The sequence below is a fragment of the Grampus griseus genome (genome assembly GCF_964374135.1).
Source record: "Grampus griseus genome assembly, chromosome: 2".
NCBI lineage: Eukaryota > Metazoa > Chordata > Mammalia > Artiodactyla > Delphinidae > Grampus > Grampus griseus.
Window position 1 is genome coordinate 85,765,196 of NC_139018.1, and position 15,207 is coordinate 85,780,402.

A 15,207-nucleotide genomic window follows, 5' to 3' on the forward strand; every position below is an offset into this window, starting at 1 on the left:
CTAAGAAAGCCTCCCGGTCATTGAGCTTTGATTGTATCTCTCACTTGGGATACGGGCTTTGTGTTGTAATCTGGGAGAAACTCAGCCTGTGCAACAAAGTGGTGTGAACTGAGACCAGAGCCAAGAGTAAGGGAATGGCAGACTGGCCAGGAGACACACCTTTCCTGGGGGCTGCTCAATGTATAATAAATAGTCTTGGCGATTTCCATTGCTGAAGAAGAGCCCCAAGCTAAATTCCTGTTCCTTCCTCTCCTAGTACACCCAGTAGATGGGAAGCTTGGGAAGATAAGCCAGCATAAAGCACCCATGGATGAACATTTTCTTTCTGCATCACTGTTCTCCATCTTTTCTGCATTCATGCTCTACTTACCTCTACTCTTTTCTTTTGTCTGTCCCCTCCCTTCTTTCTCTCTCCTTCCCTTTCTATCACCCTCCTTTGTTTGCTTTCTCTCCCGCCCCTTCCCCTGCCCTCCCCGTCGGGCCTCAGGATGGCACAAACATGACCTATGGAACCTCTCCTTCTGGTCTGAACATGAGGGACTTGATTGAGCGGATGGTGAGGAATATGAATAACTCGCATCTCAGGGATTCAGACCTCATCCCTGAGGGATTCTCAGATGACAGACCGACCCGGGTGTGTACGCCTCTGATCGTCAGGGCTGACCATCCCTCCCACCTGCATGACCCAGCCCTGTTGTATGTGGTGTCAGACCTTCCTCAGCAGCCAGCACCTCACACACAGGCTCCTCCTGAGGCCTTCCAAGGGTCTGGGTTGGAATAACTTGCCCTCTCCAAGGTTCCTGAGGAAGGTGCGGGAGGCAGCTTTTGGAGGGAATCTCTGTGGGAGGTCCTTCAAACTCCATGGTCCAGGCAGTTTCTCTGATAACGAATTAACAGACAGAAATACAAGAGAGACTTCATTCATTTTAAAGTACTTCTCTGCTTCTAATTTGTTCATTTATGTATGCAACACATAGTTATTGAGCTCCTACTAGGCACTAGGTAGTCTTCTAGCAAACACAGAAAATTCTCTCCCCTTTGTTTAGGATTCTAGTGAACAAGCAGTCTCCCCCCAACACCCCCACCCCAGAGCTTATATTCTAGTACTTTTAGAAGTAATATGTGCCATGGAGTAAAGCAGAAGAAAAATTAAGCTATTATTTTCCCCATCTAAGGATAATAACGTTTGGTATACGTCCTTCTAGTATTTTTCTATGCATACTATGAATCTAAATTTTTATTTTAAAATAGCTGTCATACTGTATGTACCTCTTTGCAGCATGCTTTTTTCAGTTAGCTTTATATTCCTAATGTGTCAATGAGAATTATATTCTTTTTTTTTTTTTTTTTTTTTTTTTTGCGGTACGTGGTTCTCTCACTGTTGTGGCCTCTCCCGTTGCGGAGCACAGCCTCCGGACGCGCAGGCTCAGCAGCCATGGCTCACGGGCCCAGCCGCTCCGCGGCATGTGGGATCCTCCCGGACCGGGGCACGAACCCGCGTCCCCTGCATCGGCTGGCAGACTCTCAACCCCTGTGCCACCAGGGAAGCCCAAGAATTATATTCTTAATATGTCTCCTCTAACATTTTTTTTAGTGGCTGCACAATATTCCACCATGTAAATAAGTTATCATTTATCTACCTAATACCTTATTATTGGGAATTTAGATTGTTTTCTTTTTCTGTTCTTGGCTATTATGTTTAAATGTTACGACGAACATCCTATAAGATACACCTTTGTGTCTGTCCATGATGATTTCCTTAGGACAGATGGCCAGCAGTGCAATAGCTAGGTATGCATAAGGAATGCCACAAGAGTCATTTCAAGTGGCTCCCTCCCCCCCCTCCCCTGCCCCCACCACCTAGAACTGAGAGATGCACGCATCTCCTGCCCCCCTCCCTCTCTATTCAGCATGGTCTGGGTCCTATAAAGACTGGAATCTGGAAGAGGCTGAGACGCAAAAAGCCCTGGCCCTCCACACACCCCTCACCTTGAAGAGGCCTCCAGGCTGCTCCTCCTAAAGCTGTTATGCTATCAGGCAAAGTGAAGCCACAGAGATCCGTCTAGGGCTCACTGGGCTTTGGTGATCCTACCCCTCTGCCGAGGATCTCCTGTGGCTGCAAATCTCAAATGGAAGAGCTACCCCTGCTCCCTGAGGCACGGTCATGTCTCAGCAGGACTCTCCTCTGGACTCCTCAGAATTCTCTCCCTGGGCGCTTTTGATTTCTTGAGCGTGTTCTGGGGTGGGGGGGGGGGGTGTGGAGGAAGTGAGGGGATGTGAGGATAAAGGGTTAGACCTACATGTTTCGTCTTTTCCCAATCCCTTTCTCTTCCAGGAATAGTCAACCCTGGGTGGGCTCAGGGGAAGGGGAGCCCAATCCAGGGCAGCCTCCATCTGCCCCCACTTCCTCCTCTGAAGGACCCCAAGGGATCGAGAAAGGAGGGCCAGGCACGCTCTCACCCACCTCGTCGTGCCCCAGCTCCATGTCGCTCTCTGACGGTCTGGGGAAACCACTTGTCTGGGCTGCATTTTCTTGGCTCTCTGAAAGGGCTAGTGAGGGCCTTCTCATGGCTGGGAGGCACACTTCCAGGGCGTGGAGGAGTCCTCGTCCTCACAGAAGCCAGGACATGAACCAGTGTGAACTTTGTCTCAGGCAGCAACCCCTGACAGGTTGTCTGGTTTTCACTCCACAGACGATTGTTCCAGTTCAGTACGAGACAAGAATGGCCTGCGGGCTGGTCAAAGGCCATGCCTACTCAGTCACTGGGCTGGAGGAGGTGAGCCTGGCGGGACTCGGCGGGACGGGACTTGAGGGGCTACTTGGGTGAACCTCCCGAAGTCAGGACTTGGCTTTCTGTGTCCCTTCACATCTGTAGAATTTGCCTCCAATCAGGCACTCAGGCCGAGCGCCTGGGGTTGGAGGAGACCACTGGGACTGGCAGGTGGATCTTGTCACAAGATGGTGCTCAGTTTATGTTTGTTTTTAGTGCTAAAGATAGCAATTGCCCCAACATTTCCAAAGAACAAATAGAAAGCACTTTGGTTTTATGAAGTTGATATCATGGGCTCTTGTGTTCCTTGTTTTCCATGGTCAGTTCCAAGGTTTTGCTCCCCCTGGGATGTCTGGCCTTCACTGGGTCACGTCACAGACAGGAACCTTGTCAGGCCCCTTGTGCACAATTGGGTGAGTGGTGCCCTGTTCACAGAGATGGGCAGAGAGGGGCAGTCGTATGCAGCAGCCCATGCAGCAGACAGGAGGAAGGGCCCCTTTTTCTGATGGATCCATCTGGAAGGGACATTTTCTATAGTTCCTCAGCCAGCAGGGGCGTTTTATCTAATTCACACAGAGGCACCTTGTGCTAGCAGAGCCCTACATTATATTCCCTGCTTCCTCTCCCAAAGCTCTGAATGGCCAAATGTTCGCTGGGAAAATCACTTCTTAGAAGATGGCAAGGTGGTGGCCAAGCCTGACTCCTGCAGACTCAGCCCTAAGGTTCTGACCCGTCACCCTGCCATTCCACAGGGCACTTGTCATTAGTGTCTTTGACCGGGGCCAGGCAGGACAGGCCCCTGTACAGGATTCTCTCCCCACTCCCACCCCAGCCCTCAGGGCAAGACAGAAGACCCCCTTTCAGAAAGGGCCCAAAGGGAGAAAGCTTTTTCTCTTTGCTCAAGGCCCTGTACAAGGGTGAGAAAGTGAAGCTGGTGCGGCTGCGGAACCCCTGGGGCCAGGTGGAGTGGAATGGCTCCTGGAGTGACAGGTGGGTGCGGGGACCCCACGAATAGGGGACAAGGCCTGGGGCAAGGCAGGGCTGGGTACCGAGCCACAAGAGTACTACAAATGCTTGGTCTAAAATCACCCTTAAAACCAAGGATCCGCAGAGGAGAAGAGGGGACGTGGGCTTCAGGAAGGGCTGGGAGCAGAGCCACGGGAACCTGGGATCCAGAGAGCTTGCCGATGGCCACTGTCTGGAAAGGAAAGATGCCTAGAAAGCCTGGGCTAGGTCCAGGCAGGAGGGGAGTCTTGATGCAGGAGTCTGGACTGGACAGGTGACTTCCCTTCTCGGAATCTCTGTTGCCTTATCTGTAAAATGGGAACGTTAGCACCTACCCGGTGGGCTGTTATGAGGAGAAAATGCGGTTGTGTCAGGAGAGCGCCTAACCAGTGCTAAGATTTCCTCTCCCTCACTATCCCCATAAAGAGATGCACAGGCCCTTTGCAAGAACTGTACTGCTTATCACTGAGAGCAAGTGACTGGGGGTAGCAAAAATAGCACACCTGGGGAAGCTGTTATGAAGGCTGCAGAATGTTCACAAAGCCTCTATTGTCCCACCCCAATCACTGGCTCCTGACTCCGCCTCTCTGGTTGGAGAGTAGGCCCTGGAGCTCCTTTATTCCCAAGGCGGGGAAAGCAGGACTCAGCAGCTGGGAAGGACCACACCCAGGCTGTGTGTGTCCTTCAGCCCCTGGCTTACCTCAACATACCTCTCATCTCAGGGCACCGTAATTACTGGTTCATTTGGCCATGCATTCACTTAGCAAGTATTCGCTGAGCACCTACTGAATCCCAAGCACAGGTCTAAGCACTGGGGCCCTTCCGTGAGCAGGCAGCCTCGCTCAGTAGACCGATAAGGTGCTGATCCTGGTCTCCTTACCGTTCCCTTCTCTTATCCGTGCGACAAATCCCCAGTTCCTCAGTGTGCAGTACGTGCCAGGCCCCATGCTACTGTCTGGGGACTTAGAAATGAACGCAGAGATTCAGGGCCTGCCCTGTAGGCTTTAAGGTCCAGTGGGAAGGACAGAAAAACACTAGTCGTTGAGAGAAATGCTATGGTACGGGTCACAGAGAGGGAGCCCTTCTCCTGGTCTGGGTGGGACAGGAAGGGAGAAAGCTGCCTGGAGGGAGTGGCATTTGAACTGGGCTCTCTGCTCTGCGAAGGCCCTCGGTGCCCCATCAGTTGTCCACTCCACTGACCCGAGTCACCCACAGGGACCCTCGCTGTGTCCTCCAGTCTCAGATCTTGGTGTCCGGCCTTAACTCACTTTCTGCCAACACCTCCACTGCAGGGGTCACTAACTAGTGGGGCCCAGCCTCAGTCGCACAAGGACACCCTCCCCCCAACTCCCCGCCACTGTGCCCCTCCTGCCGGTCTCAGGAATCTCCACTTCCCTCCGGTAGGTATTCCCTGGTTCCAAGCACTTCCTCAATCCCTTACCTCTCCAAACTCGTTTAGTTTCATTCTCCTCCACATGCCTGAAACACAAATGTGCTTTATTTCCTCCTTCTTCGGGAGAAAGAGTGTGTAAAACTGCCCAGCCTTTTAAAACATAGAACTGGGATGTTTCGTGGGGTGGCAGGAGGAAGGAGAAGTTTACATGTCTGGTCTTTCTCTCAGTAACTCAGACAGTTACTTATTAGATGATGGGTCTGTTCTAAAAGTTTTGCATGCGTTATTTCATTTCTTGCTCATCACAGCCCTGTGAGTAGGTGATATAATCATTCCCCTTTTGCAGTTGAGAAAACAGAAGCTGAGAGGGGTGAAGTGACTTGCCCAAGGTTACAGCTAGTACTGGTATGATTAAATTGAAATCCCAGTTTACCTATTTCCAGAGCCCAACTCCTAACTTTAAAGTGTGAGGAACGGTTAAAGATTCAGCCAGAGAAGAGTCAAGCCCTTATAAACCATTCAAAAAGTGTGGTCTTAATCCTGAGGATGGTGGGAAGCAATTATTGGGTTTTACACTGAGGGTATCAGATCAGATTTGCATTTCGATGGTTCACACTGGCTGCAGTTTGGAGATGACCTATTCTCTGAACTTATTCGTATTTCTCTGACACCTCCTGTCCCAACTCACACCAGGCCTTCCCTTTCTTTTTCCTTCCCTAACTCCTCCACTCTCCCTCCAGTTGGAAGAACTGGAGCTTTGTGGACAAGAACGAGAAGGCCCGTCTGCAACACCAGGTCACGGAGGATGGAGAGTTCTGGTGAGTCCAGGACCCAAGAGGACCCTACAGGGTAAGGGACGGGGTGGGAGCTGAAATCTCAAGCCTCCATCCCCGGACAGAGGCCGTCAGATTCCAGCCCTTGGGACATCTGGGCCCTGTTCTCCAAATCCAGCCAGAGACCCAGCAAGACTGAGGTTTTGAGAGGAGCCCAAGAGTCATGGCGATGACTGAGCCCAGGACCGGGCCAGCACGCTGTGGCTCCCACCTCTCTGTGCCCCTCCACCACGCACGCTGCTCCAGCCACTTGCTCCCTCCCGGCCTCCGCGGGGCCGTTTCCTGAGCCGAGGAAGCTCTACTTACTCTGCTCAGTCAAGGCCCTCCTCACCCTCACTCTGATCATTTCTACTCAGCCTTCAAGTCTCAGATTAAAGGGAACTTTCTTCAGGATCCCCTTGTTTTCCTCAGGATTGTGATTAATTTATCTGTGATACTCACCACCTTTCAAATTGCTTGTTTCATCGTCTGTCCTTCCCCAACTCTCTCTCTTTCCCCTGGCCCAGTGCCTGAGCCCGGCGGAGGGGCACACAGTAACACGTTGGAGAACTGAATTGCTGCCAAGCTCTCCCATCAAGAACACACGAGTTTGAGTCGTTATTGCAAGGGATACATCAGAACTGACAGTACTGACCCTAAAAAGGAAGGACAGGGTCCTCTCTAGGATCATGACCAAGTGGCTCTGGACTATTTCATTGTGCTGTGTTAGCCCTGGAGTCTTACCTTTCCCAGCCTCCCATATGGGTCTCTCTCTTCTTCCAACCTCTCAGGATGTCCTATGACGATTTCATCTACCATTTCACAAAGCTGGAGATCTGCAACCTCACAGCTGATGCCCTGGAGTCCGACAAGCTTCAGACTTGGACAGTGTCCGTGAACGAGGGCCGCTGGGTGAGGGGCTGCTCTGCTGGAGGCTGCCGCAACTTCCCAGGTGGGAGATGCTCTGGATGGGGGAAGGGTCCAAGCAGAACAAGTTCCAGGTAGAAGAGTATTAACTAGCATTTGCTGAGTCTCTACGAAGTCCCAGACACACATTATCTTATTAAACTGTCCCCATTTTACTGAGGACACCTCCATGCTGAGGAGTTTGCATTAAGGAGCTGGTAACAACCTTGAAGCAGGTTATTATGTCAGAACAGGATTGTGTTCATAATGCTGAGGATGGGACTGGAGGACTGAGTTAGCAGCTTCTGCAAGAATTCAAGCCAGAGATGAGGAAAGCCTAGGCCAAGTCAGGAGCAGCAGAGATGGAGGGGAGATGGGGCAGGTTGAGGGGAGGCAATACTGGGTGATGTGGAGATGGAAGAACGACTTCAAGATTCCCACTCTGGGGGCCTGAGCACATGGTGCCAGGGAGGTAACATGAAACACACAAGAGAAAAACAATCGGTGATTTTGTTTGTTTGTTTTTTTGGATGGAGTCGGTTGTGGGGAGGGGAGGGGAGGGAGGGGAGTTTACTTTGGGACATGGGAAGTCTGAGGCACCTGTAAATATCCAGGTGAAGATGTGTGATAGAGAACTGGATGCATAGATAAGAATGGTACTTGACTCTACGATAGGGACTCAATATAGATTTGTGGAAGGAAGGAAGAAAGGATGGAAAGAAGAGAGGAAGGAAAGGAGGGAAGGAGGGAAGAAGGGAATGAAGGGAGGGAGGAAGAAAAAAAGAAAGATAAAAGGGACAAAGGGAGAGAGTCAAGAGAGAGATTGAGGCTGGGATCTGCAGCTCAAGCGTCACCAGCATGCAAGGAGCAGTTCGAAAGTGGGAGTTGATAAGACAGCCTAGGGAGGTAGAATGATGGGGTGAGAGAAGAGGCCTAGGACCAAATCCCAGGGACCAACAACACTGACGAGAGAGGTGAGGAAAGTGAAACCATCAGCAAAGACAGAGAATGAAAGTTCAGAGACGAAGGAGGAGCCACGCAGGCATCAGTGCAGCTCCATCTGTATAAAGGTGTAAAGGCTACCCCACACACACCAAATAATTAGACAAATGCCTGGATCATTTTTTTTCCGTACATATTTGAGCACCTAGGTGTGGTGGGATAGAGATAAATAGGTACCCTCTGTCTCATCTCCCATCATCCTGCCTTGTCTCTGAGAGGCAGATCTGAATGTACAATTCCTTTCTGCGGGGCACAGACACTTTCTGGACCAACCCTCAGTACCGTCTGAAGCTCCTGGAGGAGGATGACGACCCTGACGAGTCCGAGGTGATCTGCAGCTTCCTGGTGGCCCTGATGCAGAAGAACCGGCGGAAGGACCGGAAGCTGGGGGCCAACCTCTTCACCATCGGCTTCGCCATCTATGAGGTGCACCGTCCCTGATCAGCTCCTTTTCAGGAAGGAGGCTTTCAGGGGGCTTCCCGAGGGGTCCCCCGGCTTCCCCAATACCCATGACCCCACCAAACTCCTGATATCGGGCCCACTTGCGTCAGAACCTCTTATAAGTTTGTAACGAGTGGAAAAAACCCCCCGTCTAGGGGAGGTGGAGGGGGGCCAGGGCTCTCCAGGTAGCTACACGGGGAGTCAGACCCCTGCATTTGCTCTATGATTGCTAGCATGCCCTTCTGGCAAGCTTTCCATCCCCGTTCAGATCTGAAATCACAGAATCTGAGCACCTTCCTTTTCTGTTTCTCCCCAAGGTTCCCAAAGAGGTACAGAAGTGGAGCAGCCAGCAGTGCGTGCAGCGTTACCTGGGGGCCTGTGTCCACCTGTGGCACATCGGGGAGCCTCCTGTGGGGTTTGTGGGCAGGACTACGATAGGAGAGGGCCTTGCCCTCATTACTCAACTCCAGAGTCAGGGCCTCAGGGTACTGCATGGCCTCCTGACCACCGCCCCTACAATGTGCCCTTTCACCCCTCCCGCCAGAGACTGTCACACACTCACACACTCGCTCACACTCACACACAGAGTCACACAGACACATTCTGAGGCTGACTGCCCTCTTTGGGGTGGAGGGATCGCTTCCCTCAGACCCCAGCCACAGCTCCCCCTGCCTCCTTGGGGTCCTTCCCCAGCCTGGAGGTGATCTGGAGCTAAGCAGTGGCAGTTCTGGTAAGTGGCCCTGAGTGGGGGATGCCAGAGTTGACACTCACTTCTGGATCACAACAGAAAAGGAAGGGGATATGGATGGAGTAGGGAGCTCCAGGGATGTTGAACTATTCGAGGCCTTAGGAATCAGAAGTCGGTAGGTTCATGACTGTGAAATGGGTGACCAGGGAATCGGCAGGGAGGACTCCCTGGAGGAGGACTGAGCAGGACAGGGCGTCCCTCCCGAGGGGCTCAGGTCCCTTGGGCTCTTCTCTCCCTCAGATGCACGGGAACAAGCAGCACCTGCAGAAGGACTTCTTCCTGTACAACGCCTCCAAGGCCAGGAGCAAAACCTACATCAACATGCGGGAGGTGTCTGAGCGCTTCCGCCTGCCTCCCAGCGAGTACGTCATTGTGCCCTCCACCTACGAGCCCCACCAGGAGGGGGAATTCATCCTCCGGGTCTTCTCTGAAAAGAGGAACCTCTCTGAGTGAGTCCCAGCCTGGCTTTTCCCCCTAAGAGCCCACATGGCCCATTCCAGAGATTAGAGGTGTGAGGCAGCTGGACAGGTCTCCTCCAGGAGTCCTGGGATATGTTGACCAGGCTGTACCTCTTCTCCTGTTCCCAAGCCACTGGCCACTTCTCCCCTACATCTATCCATCCCGCAGATAGTTATCGAGCACCTACTATGTCCCAGGCACTCCTCCTCTAGGCACTGAGGATACAGCAGTGAATTAAACAGAAGGAAATCCCTGCCCTCATGGAGCTTAACATTCTAGCATGAGATGACAATGTACAGGAAAAAGTATACTGAGTATATTAGATTTAGATAAATGATAAGGAGAAAACATAAAGTGGGAAGAGGGATAGGAACAGTTGGGGTTGATTGAACTTTTAGGATTAGGATGTCCAGGGAGGGCAGCAAGGCCACATCCTGCCCTCTTGGTCATCAGAGGTGAGTTCATAGGTCCTGCCACTTTGACCTCTGTCCCTAAAAGAAGCACAGGGTGGCTGGGTAATGCATTTGGGGAAATCTGGACAAAGCCAACAAGAAGCCCTGTGTCTGCACTTGGCTGCAGGGAATGATACCTGTGGTGGAGGATGTTAGTTCCTGGGGTTCTCTTGAGGTCAGTGCCAACTTGATTCTGAGAAGCCAGGTGGCCTGAGCAAATCCCCTCTGTGCTTCCTACTTACTCCTGGTGACACTGAGATACCCTCATGTTTGTGTTCCTCACAGGGAAGTTGAGAATACAATCTCCGTGGATCGGCCAGTGGTAAGTGGTTTGGCTCTTACATGTGAGAAGGCCCAGGGCACAGGCGGGTGATGGAGGAGAGAGTGGGTATCAGCAGAGGGACGTGGGAGTCTGGGGTGTGCAGAGCAATTACTCCGTGTTACTGCAACTTCTGTGTGGCATGGCCTGAAGTCATGGAAGTTACGTCCTGGGGATATTTACTTAGTCCAGGGGCTAGAAGGACAGAAGAGAGTCCTAGAAGGAGCAGCAGTTTGAACAATTAGGGGGAGGGATCAAGGCCACAGGAAGGGATGACAACAGCAGCAGCCAGCTCTGGATTCTGAGTTAGAATCTCACATAGAAAAAAACTAGCCCTACACTGGCTCTGGAGTCTCAAAACCCGGGTCCTCCACCTGCCAGCTCTGTGACCTAGACAAGTTATGTAACTCGTCTGACTCAGTTTCCTACCCTGTAAAATAGGGATGGTAATATGTGCCTTGCAAGGCTTTTGTGAGCTTTGAATCAATGAGATCATGTACATGAAGGGTCTGGCAAAGCACGGGCCCTTAAATGGTGATTATTGTTCACGTGTTTTACATCTTACAAGGTACTTCTCACATGTGTCACCTCACTTGATCCTTGCAAGGTTTCTGAGATGTAATAATAAGGTCATTCTCCCTGATTTTCAAGTAAGGAAGCAGAGGCTCAGTGGGGTTAAAGGGCTCCCTTGAATTCACAGAGCTTGTAAATGGCAAGGCTGGAACTCACATCCAGATTCTCTGAGCCCAGACTCAGGCTCTCTCCCCCATCCCATGCCGAGGCCTGTCCCCCCTCAGGGTGGGAGGCCCAGGGTTAGATGCACAGAGCTGGTGTGTGTTGGGGTCTCCTTGTGTTGAGGAGTCTTGTGACTGCCTTGGACTTTGGGCTCTGGCTAATTAATTGTCCCTTGTGTTCTGTGGGTGTGTCCTGGGCCAATAAGAGGACAGCAAATGCCCCACTGAGTCGTCTTTGGGTAGTGACACTCATGGTTCTAATCCTGACCCTGTGCTAGTGGCAGATCTCCAAGTGCCTTCTGAATTATCACATTATCATGTTGGTTTTAGTATTAAGTGCATTTGGTGCTAGTCTCATCTTTTGAATGTCAGTAATCAGTGTATTTATCAGACGTTGCAAACTCAAAAGCTTACAGGGACTGGCAGGTCACCTACCTGAGTGGAGCAGGCAGGCATGGGGGTTTTGGTGTCCCTACACTGGTATATTTGCCTGTAGTTCTCAACTGACACTTGGTTTCAGTGTCGGAGAGACAACTGGTGTGGTGGTGTCTGTAGCAATCTGGAGGGTGCAGACAGCTGCTGCTCCCAGCTCCCTGGATTGCTGTCACAGGGGGTCACAGGCCCGTGCAGCCTGCCAGACCTTCTAATTTTACCAAAAAAACAAAACCCGAAACTCTGTAAGTCAAATAAAATTCATTTTCAGGCCAGTTTGGGTGAGCCACTTTTTTTGGTGTTTTAGTAACCAACTTCATTAAAAGATACAAAACATCTGCCAGAAGATCCCCTTCCTTGGCCACGTCCAATAGCAGAGTGGACTATAGAAGCAAAGCCATAGCAGCCCCCAGTCTCTGGGCCTGGAGAAGTCTCTTCTCCTTTCACCCTCCAGGCCCATTTGGCTCCATGTGACCTGGATTTCTGGACCCTGGAACCTCACCCCACACTGAGGACCAGGTCACAGGGAAGCCAAAAGCCACTGGGTTTTCTGGGAACTTGCTTTTCACTTATTCTGCATTTATTATTTCCTTTCCTTGTGCAGAAGAAGAAAAAAACCAAGGTGGGTGTAAGAGGGTGAGTGGGCAGAGAGCACGGCGTGTGCGTGCGCATGAGCATGCGTGCACTGGACTTGCCCCCTCCCCCCAGCCCTCCACCTCCTTCCCTGAGCTCCTGTGGCATCTGTGGGTACACAGCAACGATAGCTAATGCTTGCTGAGCGGAGGCTACGTGCCAGGCACTCTTCTAGGTGTTTTCCATGGATTCTCTCAACCCTCACAGCAACTCTATCAGATTGGTACAGGCAGACCTCGGAGATATTGCAGGTTCAGTTCCAGACCAGCACAATAAAACGAGTATCAGAATAAAGCAAGTCACACGAATTTTTTGGTTTCCCAGTGCATATGAAAGTCATGTGTACACTATACTGTAGTCTATTAAATGTGCAATAGCATTAAAACTAAAGGACATACCTTAATTAAAAATACTTTATTGCTAAAAAATGCTAATCATCATCTGAGCCTTCAGCAAGTCACAGTAGTAACATCAAAGATCACTGACTGCAGACCACCATAACAAATAACGTAATAGTGAAAAAGTTTGAAATACTGCAAGAATTACCAAAATGACACAGAGACACAGAGTGAGCAAATGCTGTTGGGAAAATGGCACCGATAGACTTGCTCAACACGGGGCTGCCGCAAACCTTCCATTTGCAAAAGGGCAGTATTTGCAAAGCACAATGTAACAAGGTATGCCTGTACTACTATTATCTCCATTTTCAAAGGAAGAAAAGGTACAGGCAGATTGACTAACTTGCCCAAGACCACACAGCCAGTAAGTGGCAGAGCCAGCCCTTGGAACCAGGAGGTCTGGCTCTGCAGTCCGTGCTCTGAACCACCACGTTATATTACCCGCTCATAAGAGGGAGGGAGAAGATGGCCCTCCAGTGAAAATGGGCCTGACGTGGGGGTCCTGCACAAACCAGAAGGAGCACCTCTTCTTTTTCAGAAACCGGTTTGGCTAAGCTAAGCAAGGCTTGATTCTTGCGGGTAATGGCAATGGGTTCTGTTCCTCAAGGGACAGTGAGAGAGTTGTGTGAGGATTTCCATGGAGAGTGAGGGCCTTGTGATGCCAGCTGCCTGCTCAGCAGACAGGACGGCTCCTTCTCCCCCCTCTATTTCCCTGCCTGCTCCCCACTCCTTTTTTCTTAGCTTTCTGCGGAAGGGGCGGTGAGGACGCCCAGAGGGGCTGTCACTGCCAGGGCTCTTGTTCCAGGTGAAGCCTGTTGCAAATCCCCTCCTAGACAGTGACCTCTCTCTCTGAACTAAGCCCCCCTAAGTCATGGGCCCTGATGGACTCTGCTTGCTGTGCGTGTCCAGACGGCAAAGGGGAAAGGGGAGGAGAAGCTTCACTGGCACAGCCCCAGAGGAGCTGCTCAACGTGACTGCTTTAAAGGGGAGAAATGAGGAGAGCTACCTGGGCAGCTTCCCCTCCTGGGGTCTTAAGGAATAGTCCCTCCTGGGTGTCCTGGTTAAGACCACTTTGCTGTAAGAACACCATCACTAAAGGTGACCATGTGTGCTAAGAGCATCTCAGGGGCCTCAGATGAAAGCTTCCATCTGAGACCAAGGTCACTGTTTCCCTTGTGTGGTTTTGGAGCTCGAGATTACAACCTCATCCTTGCTCCATTCACCCCATAACCTCCCCATAGTCTTCAGGGTGGTAGTGCCCACAATAACGGTGGCCCTTTTAGAATTCTGGTTTGACCACCCAGAGTGCCATCCAGAAATGACTGACCTTTGGGCATCCTCAAGCCCACGGAGCAGTAGCCATAGGCTATCAGACAAGGTTTGGTGTTAGTGTTCATGACAGCGTCTGGAAGGATCCGTCATAGGGGTCCCCCGAGCACTGGTGCTGATGCAGACCAGAGCTGAGATTCATCAAGCACCTAACACTGCATATTAAGGCCCTGTGCTGGGGGTAAAATATACATTGTTTTCATTACAACAGTATCTACAAGGTAGGTGCTGTTATGATTCCCCTTTTATAGATGAGGATAAAGACTCAGAAGTACTTGCCTAAGGACACACAACTAATGGAACTGGAAATCGTATTTGTCTGCTCCGAAACCCATGTTTCTTGCCCTCAGCTCTCTGGTGCAAGCCCCTTATACTCTATTGCCTGTGTTGCCCAGACCCACACTTGGGCCCCAAGATGTGTGCCTGGCAGGGGTGCCCCATGGCCACACCATGTCCATGGGCACACATCCCCGCCTCAGACTGTGAGCCCCACTTGCTCTGCGATTCCCTACAACCATCAGTTACTTGAGCAAGACCCTTTGCTTGGAAGGCAGAGCAAGTCAAGGTACTTGGGGCCTGCTGGGAGCCAAAGCCAGGGAAGCTCTTTCCATAGGTCTGTCCATTTGTGCTGTCCCAGACAAACAGTATGGAAAGGCAAATGGGGACTCAGCGGTCAGGTTCCATTTCTGCTCTGAGAGACTCTGATTGCCCCCTTGCTCTCTGCCCTGCAGCCATCAGCCTAGCCTTTCTCTTCTGGCTTTCCTTGTGGGATGTATACACCAACCAGTACTGGCACAGCATGGCAGCTGCTCTCCACCCTTTTATATCCTCCTCACTTGCATGAGCATGTCTGGCAAATACCCCTTATATTTGTGTAGCATCTTAAATGTTTTTGCAATACAATTTTACATTCAGTATCCCATGTGATCCCCATAAGAGCCCAATGAGAAAGGCAAAGCAGGTTTTATCATCCCCATTAATGGATGAGTAAACCAAGTCCAGAGGATATTTCTCAGATGTGAGGGGTATGGCTGGGACGCCAGCCAAGTGTTCTGACCTCACTCACTGACCATGCCATTAATCAGAGTCCTTTTTTCAATGCGTCCTCTGCCGAGTCCTAGAGGCTCCTTGGAGGTGCCTCAGTAGCTGCCACGGTGATGTGGGGATGCTGAGGGAAAAGAGCTCTGCCTTCTTCATCAAGCAGAGAAGCTCTGTTTTTAATGACTTCTGGGGAAATTTAATTTGAACAGGGCTTCCATTTGAAAAAAAAAAAATCTACAAAATACTTGAAAATCACTGCACTAGATCATGCTGCTTTTAGCATTCTTAGCATTTTCACGTGCAGTAACTACCTTGCTTAATCCTCATAATTC

The 15,207-nt window shown here is 51.0% G+C and overlaps 1 protein-coding gene across 1 annotated transcript in view; it reads left to right on the forward strand.

The window, feature by feature from the left end:
- The window catches only part of CAPN3 (calpain 3), a 48,634-nt gene that overhangs the window by 28,920 nt on the left and 4,507 nt on the right, over positions 1-15,207 (forward strand). Inside the window, exons 6-14 of the mRNA XM_082649234.1 lie at positions 488-634; positions 2,694-2,777; positions 3,676-3,761; positions 5,910-5,987; positions 6,773-6,933; positions 8,146-8,315; positions 9,319-9,527; positions 10,275-10,311; positions 12,079-12,096. Of these exons, the coding sequence (XP_082505360.1) occupies positions 488-634; positions 2,694-2,777; positions 3,676-3,761; positions 5,910-5,987; positions 6,773-6,933; positions 8,146-8,315; positions 9,319-9,527; positions 10,275-10,311; positions 12,079-12,096 (990 nt within the window). The remainder of the gene's footprint in view (positions 1-487; positions 635-2,693; positions 2,778-3,675; positions 3,762-5,909; positions 5,988-6,772; positions 6,934-8,145; positions 8,316-9,318; positions 9,528-10,274; positions 10,312-12,078; positions 12,097-15,207) is intronic.